The sequence below is a fragment of the Pelmatolapia mariae genome, linkage group LG10_11 (assembly GCF_036321145.2).
Source record: "Pelmatolapia mariae isolate MD_Pm_ZW linkage group LG10_11, Pm_UMD_F_2, whole genome shotgun sequence".
NCBI lineage: Eukaryota > Metazoa > Chordata > Actinopteri > Cichliformes > Cichlidae > Pelmatolapia > Pelmatolapia mariae.
The window spans coordinates 18010704-18026164 of record NC_086236.1 but is presented as its reverse complement, the minus strand read 5'-3'; the positions used below and the strand labels follow the sequence as shown (position 1 = coordinate 18026164).

The 15461-nt window shown below is 38.7% G+C and overlaps 1 protein-coding gene across 1 annotated transcript; it reads right to left on the bottom strand.

Moving 5' to 3' along the window:
- Positions 1 to 318: 318 nt before the first annotated feature.
- On the bottom strand, positions 319 to 8425 carry ccna1 (cyclin A1). The gene is made up of 9 exons (XM_063487370.1): positions 8226 to 8425; positions 3839 to 3985; positions 1934 to 2153; positions 1750 to 1844; positions 1374 to 1600; positions 1048 to 1252; positions 826 to 939; positions 595 to 728; positions 319 to 463 (listed from the first exon to the last, which is right to left on the bottom strand). The coding sequence occupies exons 1-9, from the start codon at positions 8226 to 8228 to the stop codon at positions 412 to 414; spliced, it is 1197 nt and encodes a 398-aa protein (XP_063343440.1). The 5' UTR covers positions 8229 to 8425; the 3' UTR covers positions 319 to 411.
- Positions 8426 to 15461: the final 7036 nt, after the last annotated feature.

Sequence of the window (15461 nt, the reverse complement as noted above, 5' to 3'; positions counted from 1 at the left end):
GTGCTGTAGAAAAAAAATAGTTAATAAAAGTTTAAAAAGCACACACTGCAAATAATACAAATGTAAAAAGAAAATATTCTATAGTGTGTGATGCAGGAAATCTTCTGAGGTAACCACTTCTATGGAAACGGGATTTCTCAAAGTAAGAGGTGGCATCTTACCAGAAAGCAGACATTTTCATGCAAAACAACTCCAAAAATATCAGACACAGCTTATTACTCAAAGCAGTGTATTGCAGATATCTGGAACATCTGGACAGGTTCTTTTCATCTGCATAAATTACAAAAAAAAAAAAAAAAAAAGTCCAGATGGGCTTGTATGAATCTTGGCAGCAAATGTCACTTTGCTTGCTTGTTTGTTTTGTTCTTCATTTCATTGTGTTTATCAGAATCAGATGGGTGAAGCAGTGAGTCATGGGCAAAACAAAAAAGCGGGGGGAGTGATCCATGAAACGCCAGAGTACCTGTAAACGGAGACAGAAAACATCATAAGGAAAGACAGAAAACAAGACATGCAAAACTGCACATGACAGGCATCTTATCATAGTTGTTTTTAAAGTGGTTTGAATTTTAAAATACATAAACCATTCCTTACTTTGAATTTTTGTACTTTTCTCTGATGGCCTGTAGTGGGCGACTCTCTGCTGTGGCGTATAGCTTGTACAGGTGAATCAGGCAGGGAGAAATTTCAGCCATCGTATATCCGCTAAAAGCCACTAAAGAATCGGGCTAAAGTAGAAAAACAGAGGTTAAAAGTCACATTTTTTCCCAATTTCTTAAGAAATTTCAATAAAATTAGATTAACCAAATAAAATATCAAACTTACCCATAAAGACGTATTTATGGTGTAGGTAGCTAGGCAGTAGGCTGCAGCAGCAACCATAGATGGGCTGTACTGTAGAAATGGATCCATTTCCAGCAGGCTTAACTCTGCCAGATACTAGAAAGCAGAAATAAAAAAAATACAATAAATAAAAATAGAAAACCATATCCATATCCCTTAAAGGCATTTGGCCTGACTGTTGTTTGAGTGGTTCAAGTTACTCACCAGGGCCAGGTTTTTGGTGTTGGCACAGACAGACTGGATGGCCATGAAAAGGTGAAGGAACGAGTTTATGGTGGGTGCCGCCAAGTTGAAGCCCAGCACACTTAGAAATGCTTGCTCCATCCGGACCAGCTGTTTCTTAGTGTAGGTGTTGTCTGTGATGTACACAAATTGGTCGAGTTTAGGAGGTGACTTCTCCTCATATTTTCTAAAAAAAAGTAGCAGATCAGATGGCATGTTATATTTAAGGTTGACAATTAGCACAGACTATTAGCAAAAAAGAAAAGGGAAAAAAAAGCATTGATCATTAGAAACAAACAGTGACTTACGCAGCAATCACTAAGGCAGCCGTGCCAACCAGCTGCAGCTTGCCTCGTTTCACATTTCCGATGAGGGAGAGAAATCGGTCCAAGTAATTGACAGCAAGATGAAGAGTTTCAGCTTGAAGTTGGAATTCCTGCACCACCTCAGCCATCCAGTCCACCAGAACGACGCGCATGTCATCCGTGATCTCTGGGTGTCTCTCTAAATACTTTGGCCTTGGCCTGAATTTAATCTGCAATTAGAAGCCAAAACATTATATAGTGAACTGAAGAACAACACGCCATAGTTACATTACAATAAGGTTGAAAAGAAACTGTGGAGGTCACTGGGCAAAAAATAAATAAATAAAAATAACCAAACATACAAACAAAAAACTCAAACCTCATTATTCCTCAAGTGCTGGTGAATATCTCCTGCATACTCCACACAAAACACCTCCTCAGATTCAGAAGGCGTAGAAGCATCCTTGCATGGACCTATAAAAGTAAAAAGTAATGAGCATTAAGGAAAGAGGAAAAAACAACATTTTTGCTTGGTAGATTCTTTTTTAATCGGTCAAACTCACTTGAACTCAGCTCCAGCGTGATTACCATATCTTCATTGTGCAGGGCATTGGTTTCCTCATCTTGGTAATAACGGTATCCGACAACTTCTTCGCCAGAAGCCGCAAGGACAACTTCGCAAGCCTCTTCGACGTACACATCATAGCTGGAGCTGGAAGGGCAGCCCAGACAGTTGAGTTGAGAGCTTTCTGAGGTTGAGCTGTGTTTGGAAAACTGGCCACCCTGAAAATGATAATAACCCAACATGATGGCCTTGGTTCCTTAAAAAGAAGAGAGCTGGATTTGTTGAGTTTGTGAAGATGTTTCCCCTCTCCTCCAAGAGTCTTGTTCAGTTTTGAAATAACAGAGGGGAGAGCTTCCAGATATTTAAACCCCCAGTGGGACTTGGTCCTGAGAGTCGCTGACCTACTATTGGGTCGACACATAAGTGAAGGTATGAAAAAGGGGCGTTGATCATTACTGAGACTGGGGACAAAGGGTGAAGCCTCTGTCTACCATTGTCCCATTCATCATCGTTTGATTTGTTAAAATTACCTGAGGCAACTTGAGTGGCAGCTGAAACTCCTGAGAAAGCTTCTCAAATCTGTATTGGGAGTCGTCAGCCACCACCCGTTTTCAACGATGGTCGTTCACAGTGGACAAAGGCCTCCTTTACACCTTTCTCAAACCGCCTGTTTTCTCAGTCCAGACATTGTGAACATTAGCGAGAGTTTCCTTTCTCCATTGATCAATGTAGTGGAGTCTTGTGTTGATGAGCTGGCACTGATCAAAGCTTTTATTCATGCAGTGCTTAACAAATTTATCCGACCAACTCCTAGTGTAAGGTTTATTACTCATCCACCCTAAATCAGCAGTATTGATATAACCAAAAACACTTTTCTAATTAATTTCTAGTCTTAATTTTTATTTCATTTTAACCTTTTGCTTCAAGTCAGTTTAGTTTGAGTTAGTTTTCAGCTTAGTTCCTATTTTTTGAAAATGTTTCAGTCTTAGTTTTAGTTGTTAGTAATTCACTTTTTTATGGTGGGTACATATCAGAGACAAGATTTAAGGACATCAGTAAATACATTACAATAACGACCCATAACTTTTTGAAAGCAGTTGACACAGTCATCCACAGTCTCAATAAACACAACTATCAAAGCCTCATGAGGCAATTTCTGATTAAAAAAAAAACACTATTTATTATTATTTATTTTACGTAGTTTTCCAAGTTCACAAAATAATTGCAATTTAACTTTTTTTCAAAGGTCTGCTTTTTAGTTTTTTGTATCTAGTTTTAATTTTCAGTTTAGATTTAACAACCTTGGTTTCTGTAATATTAATCTACCAATACGCATAAGCTCTTTAATCAGAATGACAATTTTAAGTATAAAATATAATTATTACTGTTATTTTGGTGAACAGTTCATTTTCAATTTTACTGTTTTACAAAAAAGCAGGAAAATGATGTGATTACGAAGCCAAACTAAAATTATTTACTTGCATTCCTGAACAGAAAAATCCATTTTAGATGTTAAATCTTATGCTTGATTAATTTCTGACTTCTCAGACAAGACCAGTATGTTGGCTCAAATATGGGTACAAACATGTACCCATATTTGAGTAAATACAGTAATTGCTAGTTTTAAAAAGTTTTTGAAGTATTTCTAAAATATTAAATTTTTCTTGTTTTTATGGTGTAATAAATTTGCTGTACCTGGCTCATGTGACAATAGTAGCTCAGCGACCTTCGGGATGAAATCCAATGACACAATCTCCATTAGAGGTTGAATATCAAACGAAGAAGCCTCTTAAATGAAAGCTGAAACGTTTACTTTGCCCTAGATGACTCAGAACCAACATAGACAAGCTAACATGATTGTCACGTTAACAGGGGTGGGGAGTGTTTTTTCTCTGTCACCTACCTGGCTGAGGGATCGACCTCGCAGTTCATTTTCTGACAAGACACCGAGCACCGTCCGCTGTTTGGACCTCTGCAGCGTATCTACTCTGGCTGAGGGTGCCATATTTTCTTTGCTGGCTCGACTGCGTTGACTTTTGCTAAAGTTCATCTTTAAACAAAGACATTGGAAAAGAACAAGTAAAAATATGCTTTTTTATACAGAAAGATTATAATGATTATCAGGTCTCTGTCAATTTCCTGTATACATTGGCAAACACAGCAAGCAAGTATGAAGACTTTACTTTCAGAGTAAAAATGCTTTAAAGCAGTATAGCAGCCAAACAGGATTGCAAGTGACTGATTTTAAGTTAGAGAAATGTTGGAAAACACATTACAGATTTTGCAGTGCTAAAGCGGATGAAGTTGTTTGTTTTTTTAATAAAACTATCACATAAAAAATATCATATAAGGGAGATCAACTACAGTTTTAGTCAGAAGTTTATACGCATTCATCATGTGCATCAAAGTCATGGTCACTTTGGGCTTCTAATTATTACTTTCAACTGCTCTTTTAACAGGGTGGAATATTTGTACAGCATCTTTAATAGCTTTCTATAATTCTCACAGGCTCAAAAGTACACACGCAGGCTTTAAAATATACATACACACCCCACTAACCTATGGTATAAATGTCTCTTTGGTTAAATGTCTCTTAGCACGTTGTGGCTCAACCACATGCTTTTGGTAGCTATCAACGAGTTTCTGGCATAATTCTGGATAGATCTTTTCTTGACAGAATTGGTAGGGTTCACATTTAAACTAGGGTTTCCTTACATGTGCCACACATTATCAGTCGTGTTAAGGTCAGGGCTTTGGGAAGGCCATTCCAGAAGCTTAATTTTAGCCTGCTTTATCCATTACAAAACCAGTTTTGTGTTTGGGATCACAGTTGAAACACCCGACTGTGTCCAAGCTTCAGCCATCTAACTGTTGTTTTGATGTGAAGTTGATGAATTATATATCATTATTCCTTACTACATTTACTTGTCATTGAGGCCAAATAGCTTAATCTTTGTCTATGATTATGTGGATAAGTAAGTGAATGTATGAAAAACGGGTGCTGGTCATTCCTGAGACTGGGGACAAAGGGTGAAACCTCTGCAAACCACTACCCCACATCACATGGAGCAACTTGAGTGGCAGTTGGAACTCCTGAGAAAGCTTCTCAAGTCTGAATTGTAAAAAGGTGGCTGATAGCTGGAGTCGTTAGCCATCACCCGTTTTCAACGACGGTCGTTCACAGAGGGGGGCTTTGGTTTCCTTTACTGCTTTCTCAAACCGTCTGTCTTATCTTGCCCAGAATGTAAACCCTGCCAAGAGTGTCCTTCCCTTTGAGTCATGATCAACATAGCCAAGTCTTTTTCTGATGAGATGACGTGCCTTTGGAGTGTAACGATTAAAGCTTTTATTCCTATATATCTTAACAAATCTATCAGACCCCCTCCCAATGTAAGGTTTATTCCTAAACCCCTCTGGCCATAAAATGTTTCTCCAACAGGAATTTGGGTTATCCATGTATGCAGTTGCAAATTTAAGATGAGCATGAAGGTGAAAGTTTGTGTCTTCTTCCAGACTTCAGGCACATCTGAATAACTTGTACTTATATAGTCTAGTTTGAATTGATGATCTTGGAATCTGCAGCTGTCTAGAAATTGTTTAGCGACGTTTCCATCTTCTGTAACCCTACGATTCTCCTTCTTAGATCTTCACTGAGTTTCTTAGACGTCCCTATTGTTCTGAGCATTGGTCAATCCAATGAGTGCTGTCAAACAAATCTTTTTTATCCTGGCAGATGAAAATAACGGTTGTAGTCAAGCATAATCACTAATGAGGAGTTAATACTCCTTGGCCTTGTCAAGACTTTGTACAATTTTTTGACCACTTATAAAAAGATTTAAGTGAATGTATGTATTTGAGCCCGTATGTATAATTGTGAGCCTGTGTGGATTAGAGAAAAAGTCAATTCAAATTTGTGCACCCAGCCATGTAAACTTCTGACCACAGCTGTATGTCCTTTTAGTTTCTCCAATGCAGAATATAGTTTCTGTTTGTGTCCCTGCTGGCATCATGGGTCGGAATTTCTATCTAAAATTTGTACTGTGCCCTTTTTGAAGCTCTACTAATTCTAGTTTGTCACAGATTTTCAGCTCATTTTGACTCCAGTCACTCTCCACCTCCTGTTTTTCTAAAAACAGGAGATGGAGGATGGATGGCAAGGATGATGCTCAGTGTTGTGCTGCTTATACTATAATTAAAACTGCTTTTACTGAAACTGTTTGGTTGAAGCTGGCAAAACCCAAAATTAGCAGGGCATTCATGTCATTGACAAGTAAATGTAAACTTCTAACCACAACTGTAGCTATCAAATACGAGAGGCAGGTACCGGTGAAGCTACGTGAAAAAAATGCATGGATTGATCAGTTTACTATTACTAAAAACTGCTGGTATCAAATGACTTAAACAACTAAAAGTTGAAAAGTGAATCTTTCAGCTTTGTAAGTAAAAATACACACACACAAAAAAAAAAACAGTAAACGAGAAAAAAGTCATAGGTCATCTTAAATCTACATGAACTGAGGTCATAGCAACAAAAAACTGTTTGCAAAAGATATTCAGTGTTACATCGTGTATTCCTGAGCATGTCCTTTTTCAATACTATGGTGAGAGAGAATGGTTTTGTAACTCATACAAATGACATCTTGATGTCATTTTTACTCACTTTGGCAAGGACTGCCTAAAACTAGTTCGTGAGTAAGATGGCAGATTACAGGAACTGAGATTCAATTGCAGATGCAGAAAAATTACGAGTCTAAATCTATAAATGAAATCCTCTGTTAAGGGTCCTCCAGCTGGCATGGAGTCACCTGCTAAATGAACAGGTGAGACAGTTTTGTTTGTTTTTTTTTACCATTAATGTGCTAAAATCAAAGGAAAAGCATATCCAATAAAGACTTTGAGATAAGTAAACTCTTCAAAATGTATCTGAATTCACTGAGAAGGCCCATCTAACAGTCTGAGATCAGGAAGTTTGATCTACTTTTGATCTAATAATCAGAAGTTGTGTGTCACAAACATCAACACACACTATGCAGACAAATATGGCATAAACATGGGCATACCATAAGTTCCCCAGTTTCACCCAGTATGTCCAATTTGCATATGGAGGAAGTGAAAGGAGGGGTCTATTATCCTGTCCTGAAACACCACCGAGCCATATAAACATATAAGGACACAGTTCACTAATTACATTAACTCATGGTCATTGATTAGTGGTCATGACAACTGTATACAGTCATAAAACTGACCTCACAGCCCATTGTTAGTCAGTTAGTTAGTCAGTGCATGCACTGTTTAAAAGGGTGGGAAAACCTGGATTCAGCTAAGACTGAAGACGTCACTTGGATGAGTGGTGAAAAGTTTCTCCCACTGAAAATGCAACGTCCAGATGAACACAATCAACTTTCTGTGACTTCAGAAGCATAGTCCACTATTAGGATGTTAAAAAGTATAAAAGTTCCCATACACTAAGAGTGTTAACACTGTGTCTTTTTAGTAATTCAGTAATTCTATTTTTTTTTTTAAAAAAGTGCGTTGTTTTCGTATTTTCTAAAAAAGAAATAAAGAATCGTTTACAGTGGTGTGAAAAATCTCGAGCCACCCCTCTTTTCTTTATATTTTAGAAAAATGAAAAAAAAAAGTTTTTTTGGAGGACAGATTTATTGAAATGTGCAAACGTACATGGAAATGCAGGATACATTTCAAAAATTTCGACTGAAAATCAATTTTTGCTTTAAGCACCTTTATTCTTCGGCAAAAAGCAATTAGAACAAATTATGATGTTTTTGTGTCAGCCTTTTAAGTATGATATTAAAAATTGTTTATTTGTTGTTGTAGATGCAACATTGATATATTATTTTTAAGCTTTAATCATTCGTGTCAGTGTTAAGTGACTTATCAAACAAACAAATAAATAAAAGAAACCCGAACAAAAACATGACAGAAAATGGGTGAAAAAAACCCCTGTGAAAGCTCTTTAGAAAGCCTGGAGAGCTACTGCTCAAGACCACTTAAAAAAATACAAGAAAGTCTGGATCATTGGAGGAAAAATATCCAGGAATCAGGGGTGACTCAGGACCTGCACGGTACTATGAATATTCCCGCTGCAATTATGGTCTCACATTGCCATGGTTACTAAAAATTAGCAGAGGGAATCAGTCAGAAAAAAAAATCAAGGAAAACAGGATGTTGCACTGTGAAAACACAGAGCATCACGCCGATGTATCACAGAGCACTGCCCGCTCATGGTTACATGTACTTTTTAGTGTATTTGTTCCTAACTGTAAACTCACCATGATCAGGATCAGTGTAGTTAGCAGTTTAGCGTTTCAGCGTCACCACCACCGACCCAGTCGGACAGTCGACGGCTGCCGCTGACCTGGTTGTTACTAATCTGTACAAACAGCGCCCTCTGGATCTCTTCGCGTGACTTGAAGCAGGTTTTTGGATGTAGCAGGGGTATTTTACTTTCTTTCGTCGAAGTTTGCCTCGAAAATCAGCTATTGCCTCCTGGGTCTCTCTCCAATCACGTGGCAGAACGCAACCGCCGACGATCAACGTCACATGGGTTACTGGATTTATCCGCTCAATATTTTCCTGTGATTGATTAGTTTTATTTGAACTCTTCACAACTTTGACTGTATATATTATAGATCAATCTTAACTGTTGCCCTGAGGCGAGAAAAATGAGTTGTGTTCGGTCAGTGTGTTATTAAATCTACAGGTGCTGCAGGGGCTGTAGGAGAATTATTGAACAGGAAGGCTGCCGCTCATTAAAGTGGCATGTATAAGTTATAAATACTCTTCGCCATACTCCACATATAAATAGTCCTCGCCAATAAAGGAAAAAGAAGAAAAAGAAAAGATCATTTTTGTGAATCGTAGAGGACTTTATCATTGTATAACATGCTTGACTGGGCCTTTTCCCCCTCTAATGCTTTATGAATAATGTTAAATTATTATTTTTAAATTCACATTCTATCTTATCATATTCTTCATTTAAAGTTGTGGGTTTTACAAAAATATGCACACTGATTAACCCTAACTTGTGTAAAGTTTGAGTACAAAATCTATTTACTTATTTTTACAACTATAAATATAAATATCTACAATATTCACATTGTGTCTTCTCTCACTCAAGTGCCTAAAATATGGGAAGCCTGGTGATGGAGGAACAATGTGACAGTAGGAAGTGAAGAGGACATTTATCTGGGTCACTATTTAAATCTGGTGACTGCATCAAGCAGCATTTGGTAAAACACCTGAAGCTGTACAGGCCTGATCACACCACCATGTGTGGTCAGAAGTTTACTTCCAGTCATCATGCGCGTGGATGTCATAGCAATTTGTGGCATTTTGATGATTTCTTTCAATTTCTCAATCAGATGCTTTTAGTAGCCATCAAAAAGCCTCTGGCGTAATTTTGGACTCTTCTCACTGTTGAGGTCTGAGCGCTTCCACTCCCTTAAGGCCAAAACAGAGAGAACAAGGAGGAACTTCTTCCCTCAGGCTATTCGGTCTCTAAACCAGGTGTAGGACTGTAGGACTGGACTCTCTCATACATCACATCAATGCACATGCACTCTAATAATAATAACATAATGTACCTCATTACTATACCTAAGTAACTTGTTTACTCCACTGTAAACTGTTACTTTGCACACTGTTTATTTGCACACTGTCTATTTGCACACTTTTTTATAATTTCTTCAATTTGTTTATTGCACATTTTATTTTAAAATGCAACTTTCATTCTTAGTTCAAACTTTACTTCTTAGGTTAAATTCTTAATTTATTCTTTCCATCTTTTAGAGCTTACTTCAATGTTTTTTGTTTTTTTTTATCTATTATGCAACTCTTATATTCGTTTTCCTGTAAATTTTTACGGTAGTTTTATGGTCGGGCATTGCACAGCAACAAGCATTTCACTGCATGTCGTACCGTGTATGATTGTGCATGTGACAAATAAAATTTGAAATGTGAAATTTGAACTTTCATGGCAGAATTGACTGAGTTCATTTAAATGGGTTGATTTTCTGGCACTGAGCCAGCTTTTAAGCGGTAGTCAATAAAGATCCATAAGTAGAAGACAAGTTATCATGTTAAAAGACTTTTGTAGAACCTTCAGCACCACGTCTTGATGCAGGCTCAATCATGCAGGTAAGGAAACCATAGAAATGATTTTGTTCATCTTGACGTAGCGTTTTCAGTGGGAGAAATGTTTCCTTACTCAGGTTTCCTGAAGGTTTCCCCAAACCTATAAACAGTACCTCTGCACAATGACTGAAACTAGCACCCCTGGTGAACAATGGGCTGTGAGGTCAGATCTTTGATCATTAATATGCAAAGTGTCATGACCATTGATCAACAAGCACTGATCAAAGACAAGCAGCAATGCAAATAATATCTTTCACATTTTTAAGATGACACATTGTCGGAGTCACAACCGATCCATTATTAGATAACTACACCAAAAAAACAAGACCAAACAAGCAGAAAACAAAGCGGAAACATCATTTTTAGGGGTTTACATTCATATCCAAACATTAAAATGTATTCCAAGAAGCTATAAATTGCTAGAAGCTAAAAATACCTTTATGTAATGTGCCCCTGAACAGGTAGTTTCCATGTACATAAGTATACACACAAAAATGTGTAGTCAGTGGATTCACAGAGTATGAATGATCTTTATTGAAGCCTGTGTGTGTTTTGCCTGAGAAAAATAAGTGCACATTTTGTGTAGTCCATCAGGTGGCAGGCTTTCTCTTCAGTCATGGTGCAAGAAAATAATAATAATAAGATTTGAATAAAATTCTAAGCATATGACACTGTGACCCTGTTAAATTTAATTTAGCAAAAAAGCCCTGAACCTTTGCCCACTCGGGAAAGGAGGTGACGCAAATCGAGGAAATGTTCAGCTAATTAAAATTCCAAAGTGGCTCAAAGTCTATGTCTTTCTTTGGCAACAGACCTTGTGGAATAATCTTGAGTTGTTGTTTTTATTAGTGTTATTTAGTCACAGCAGGAAGCACAGGTATAGAGGTATTTAGGAAGCAGTCATGCTGCTGCTGAGTTTAGAAATTCCCACTTGTAGCCTTTCGGTCACAAGGATGCTTCTTTAGCCTCGAGTCAATCATTGCTCTTAATATTTTCTGACAATAGTATTTGATGGAAGGCTCCTTCTCTTGTAGCCGACTGTGCCTTTTTACGGGCACATTACCAAACCTTCCACCTTTAAACAGAGTCCACAGTGTTTCAAAACTACTCTTTTTAGGCATGTTTTCCTCACACATATAACAATATATTCATGTATTTAAATTCATGTTTGATGATTTGCATTTAAACAGTACTTTCATGCCACAGCAGAGGAAAGAGCATCTTTCTTCCACTGTTATATGTCATTTTTAAACTCAGCTGTGTATTCTTTTCCTCCAAAGTAATGTAATGTAAATTGATACATTAAAATTTGAATCATCTGTTGAATCAGTGTGTGGGCGAAACAAACACAAACAGGAGGATGTTACGTCGAGGGAGAGCAGTAATTTTCTTTCTAACAGGAAAAATGCTTTTGGAACTTTGTTCTACCAAAGACCTGATAATATATCCTCACCTATTTTATACAGTAGGCATGGGGGATAAGGTTTCCTGCTGTGGTTATTTTCTTCTGTCAAAATAAAATCAATATCTGTTCACAGAGTGCTGAGAGGAGGGACTGCACAGGCACCAGCTCATGGGACACAAAGTCTGTCCGTCTTCCTCTGTTTTCTTAATCTCTCATTCTCATTTCCGTTCATTCCCTAAGCAGATGCAGATTGCCCGTGACAGATAGCATAGGGCTGGTACCATTTCATTAGTGGGATGCATTGCCAGTGAAAGGCTTGGATGCATCAGATGTGCTGGGGTTTGAGCAGGATAGTCCAGGAGACACCAAACTGAGGACGAGTTTCATATCTCAAGGGGGCCTCCGGTCCAGGGGTGTTACAGCGCTGGGAGGGACCAGAGCTGAGACTGTCTCCCATCCTGAGCACAGAAAAGTTCAAAAATAGAAGCAAAGATGATGAAAGTTGCCACTAACTTGGAGGATAAGGAGATGAAAAGGCAGCCCCAATCTGCTGAGGATTATTCTTGCTGGACAGATATTTTCCAATTCACTGGTTTTTGCAAGAAGAAAAAAGATTTAATTGGTCATGAATGTATTATCAGAGTCCAGTAAATCACCCCAGTGATAGCACATTTAGAGGATGGCAAACTGCAATGTAGTCAGATATATCTTCTTACAGTTGCCTTTTACCTTTTGTCATTTTCATGCCACAGCTGCTCAAAGAAGAGGAAATAGTATGTAGCCAACCTACACTGGCAGCTCAGCCTGATTAAGCTTATCCCAATCCCTATTCCCACAAGCCCATTGTATGGCGTTGTCTCTGCAGCCTATCTGCACACGCAAACACCACACAGAAGAGGTCTTTAACTCTAGCATTGCTTTGTTAGTTGCTGCCAACACAGGCCTTGTGTGGGGTTGAAAACTGATCAGCAGCAGTGACTGGCTCTTAAAGAAGGCAATCAGTGCTTTAATAAGCACATTTTCAAATCAGAGAACTCCAAAGAGGATAAATCATCTGTGCCAAACTGAAGAAAACTGCAGGACGGAGTCTAAGCGCTCACAGGAGATGCCAACAACCTACATTAAATATGATGACTACAATCTTCCTCCCTTGTCTCTTAACTAAAGGTCATATTGTTTCCCACCCTCCACCCACTCTATTTATTGTTTACTTATAAGCTGTCATGTAGATTTAAGGACTTTTTAATCAGGGATATGACGCGGAAGCTTGGTGCCAGTCTGATTCATTAAGAGGTCCATCACTGCAGTAAGCCAGAGGCATGAAAGGAAAATTAGCACAGAGAGCAGGGGTGTGCTATTGTCTGTTTCTTATAATGGCAGGATAATTATGTTGCTTAAATCAGGATGCCGTATAACACACACACACACACACAAACACGGGCTGTTCAGTTTATAACCCCAGGGCTACACTTTATATCACGGCACGCCACAATAACAAACCTTTGACAAAAAGTTTGTTTACCGCTTTTTTCTTTTCATTAATTAAAAAAAGGAGAGGAAAACATGAAGGAGGAGAGAGGAGAACAGAAAACAAAGTCAACCACTTGATATTCACAGCAAAGACAAAACGACTCAGTAATCACGCTGAAAGACAAAGTGCCGCGTTTTGTCCTTGTATTCCCAGTACCTTCTGCGGACGACTCGTACATCAAATATCTCCCAGTCAGAGCTGTGGGACATATGAATTATGAATGTCTGAGTAAGAGACTAAGGGCTTTTTTTTTTATTTGCAATTTAAGGGCCTCAAATCTTTTGGTGCAGTAAATTATTCATATATTCAAATGAATCTGACTTTGAGGATGTTTTTTCTTTCTTCTCCTCTTTCATGAATTTAGAGTGTACCCTGCAGAAGGAGAGCGCAAAAAAATTGCAAAGTGCTATTAATGGTGAAGTTTGGAGTAGGATCGTGCCTCGGTCGGCTGTCGGACTTTTGAGCTTACGCTTGTGCTCTTGTGGTTGAGCTGCCCGCACTACTAGGGGGTGGTTTGAGACAGCCCCAGTATCACATTGCTATCTCTCATTGTTATTCTGGACAAGTGCTCGCCTATCAGGCTTCTGTCCTCTGTGTGTGTGTGCGTGGACATGTGGGTGTGTCACTGATACGCCTCAGTATGTTCGTTCTGCTCCACGCTCTCAGATCTCTGAAGATCACTCTGATTGGCACGCCACCGCCATGAGACGAAAGGCGGCAGTGTGCTGCATATTTATTGGTTTCAGAATCTTTCAAATGTCACTAATAATTTCGTACATCTTGGAGACAAAGGCGCGCTGCCTCCCCGTGATTAAAGACGCAGCAATACTTTCTCCTGCAGTCAGGAGAGGATATGAAGCAGTTTTCCTGTGCTCATCACAGAGTGAAATTTTGCTTTTTATGAGCCTCCCTCTCAGCGGGATGCTCGGCAAATTGGTTCAAATTACCAGAGGGATGTAAATCATATCTTGCGGCGCATCTCAAATGCACGCATCTTGGAACATAATCCGTAACTAATATTGTGACACTTTCCTGCCGTTTATCTCAGAGTTTATAGTCGTGTTCACACGGGTTTTAGCAAACAGAGATTTTGTTTTCCTTTGCAGCTGTACCCCGACTGCTGCATGTTTCTTCTCATTAACATGCAGTGCAGAGACTGGTGTCCTTACAAGGGCAGCTCTAGGATGGCATGGACTGAGAACAGGCTGGGAAATCAGGGAATGACATGGAATCGGCAGCTACTTCTTCGCCTTCTGGGATTAGTGACAAAAGCCAGCTGAGGCCGAAGCTCTTATCTCTATCCTTCAGTCCTCTGTCTTGCTCTTGCACACACACACACACACGAAACACAAAGGCACACAAGAACATTTGAGTTTGCACAGAGTGAGGGTGCATGTACTCACATTGCCTTAATTAGCTTTGCCAAGCATATTCCCTATTTAGAAAAAAAGTTGTGTGTCTGCAGTGATTCCCTTTGATAGGTTTAGAAATAGTCTTCTATGGTGTGAGATCAGGCCAAATAATTATTAGAGTAGTTAAATGAAATGCAAAACCAGCTTCTTATTGGGCTGCCAATCAAAATATATTCATGTATATACCTGTGCAGATCCAATAAATCAAAGACCTTTTTCTGGCATAGCTGTCAGAGTACGTACACCTGAATACCAGCTGTGATGTTTGGATGTTAAATAAAGTCATCTCGTCTCTGCCCTGCGTTCTTCTTTGCTGCTATTCCTCTCTGGTGCGCATGTCAGCGGGCAGATGGCAGGAGATAGAGGCATCTGTGGAGGAGGAGGTGCCTTTTTCCCTTCACAGAGCAGAGACAGGTGACATCTGCCACACAATTAACACCTCATGAATACCATTAAGGTGCTAACAAGCATAATTTATGCTAAGTCAGATGAGACTGGATTTTATTTGGAGTGCTTTACACCAAAAGAGGACATATCTAGTGCTAAGCAAAGCAATTTAAACGTCGGTTCATCCAGATAAAATAAATCATTTTTGATAAATCAGGTAAAGTAGGGGGGCGGGGCATTTCAAAGTGGAGTAAGAATTAAAAAAATAATTATAATTATAAACACATTAAATTATTATAATTAATGGGTTGAAATCTTTGATAGAGACATGTAAAGAATGAATTCAGTAGCTTTTCCTCTAGAGGCTTTTAGCCTTTGCCTTTTCAGTGAAATATTTCAATTCCAGCAGCACCTGAGGTCACTGGACCTTTCATTTAATGACATGATCAAGCTCAATTTTAATGAAGTAAATGATCAATAGCATGCTAACATGCTAAACAGGCATGGTGCACACAATAAGAATTTTATCTAGTTAAAATTAACACACTGGCATCATTTTCTTAAAAGGTTTTAGCACGCTGAAATTAGCATATCAATCTAGTCAGATTGCCTCAGTCTCAAAAACCCTGTGCAGCAC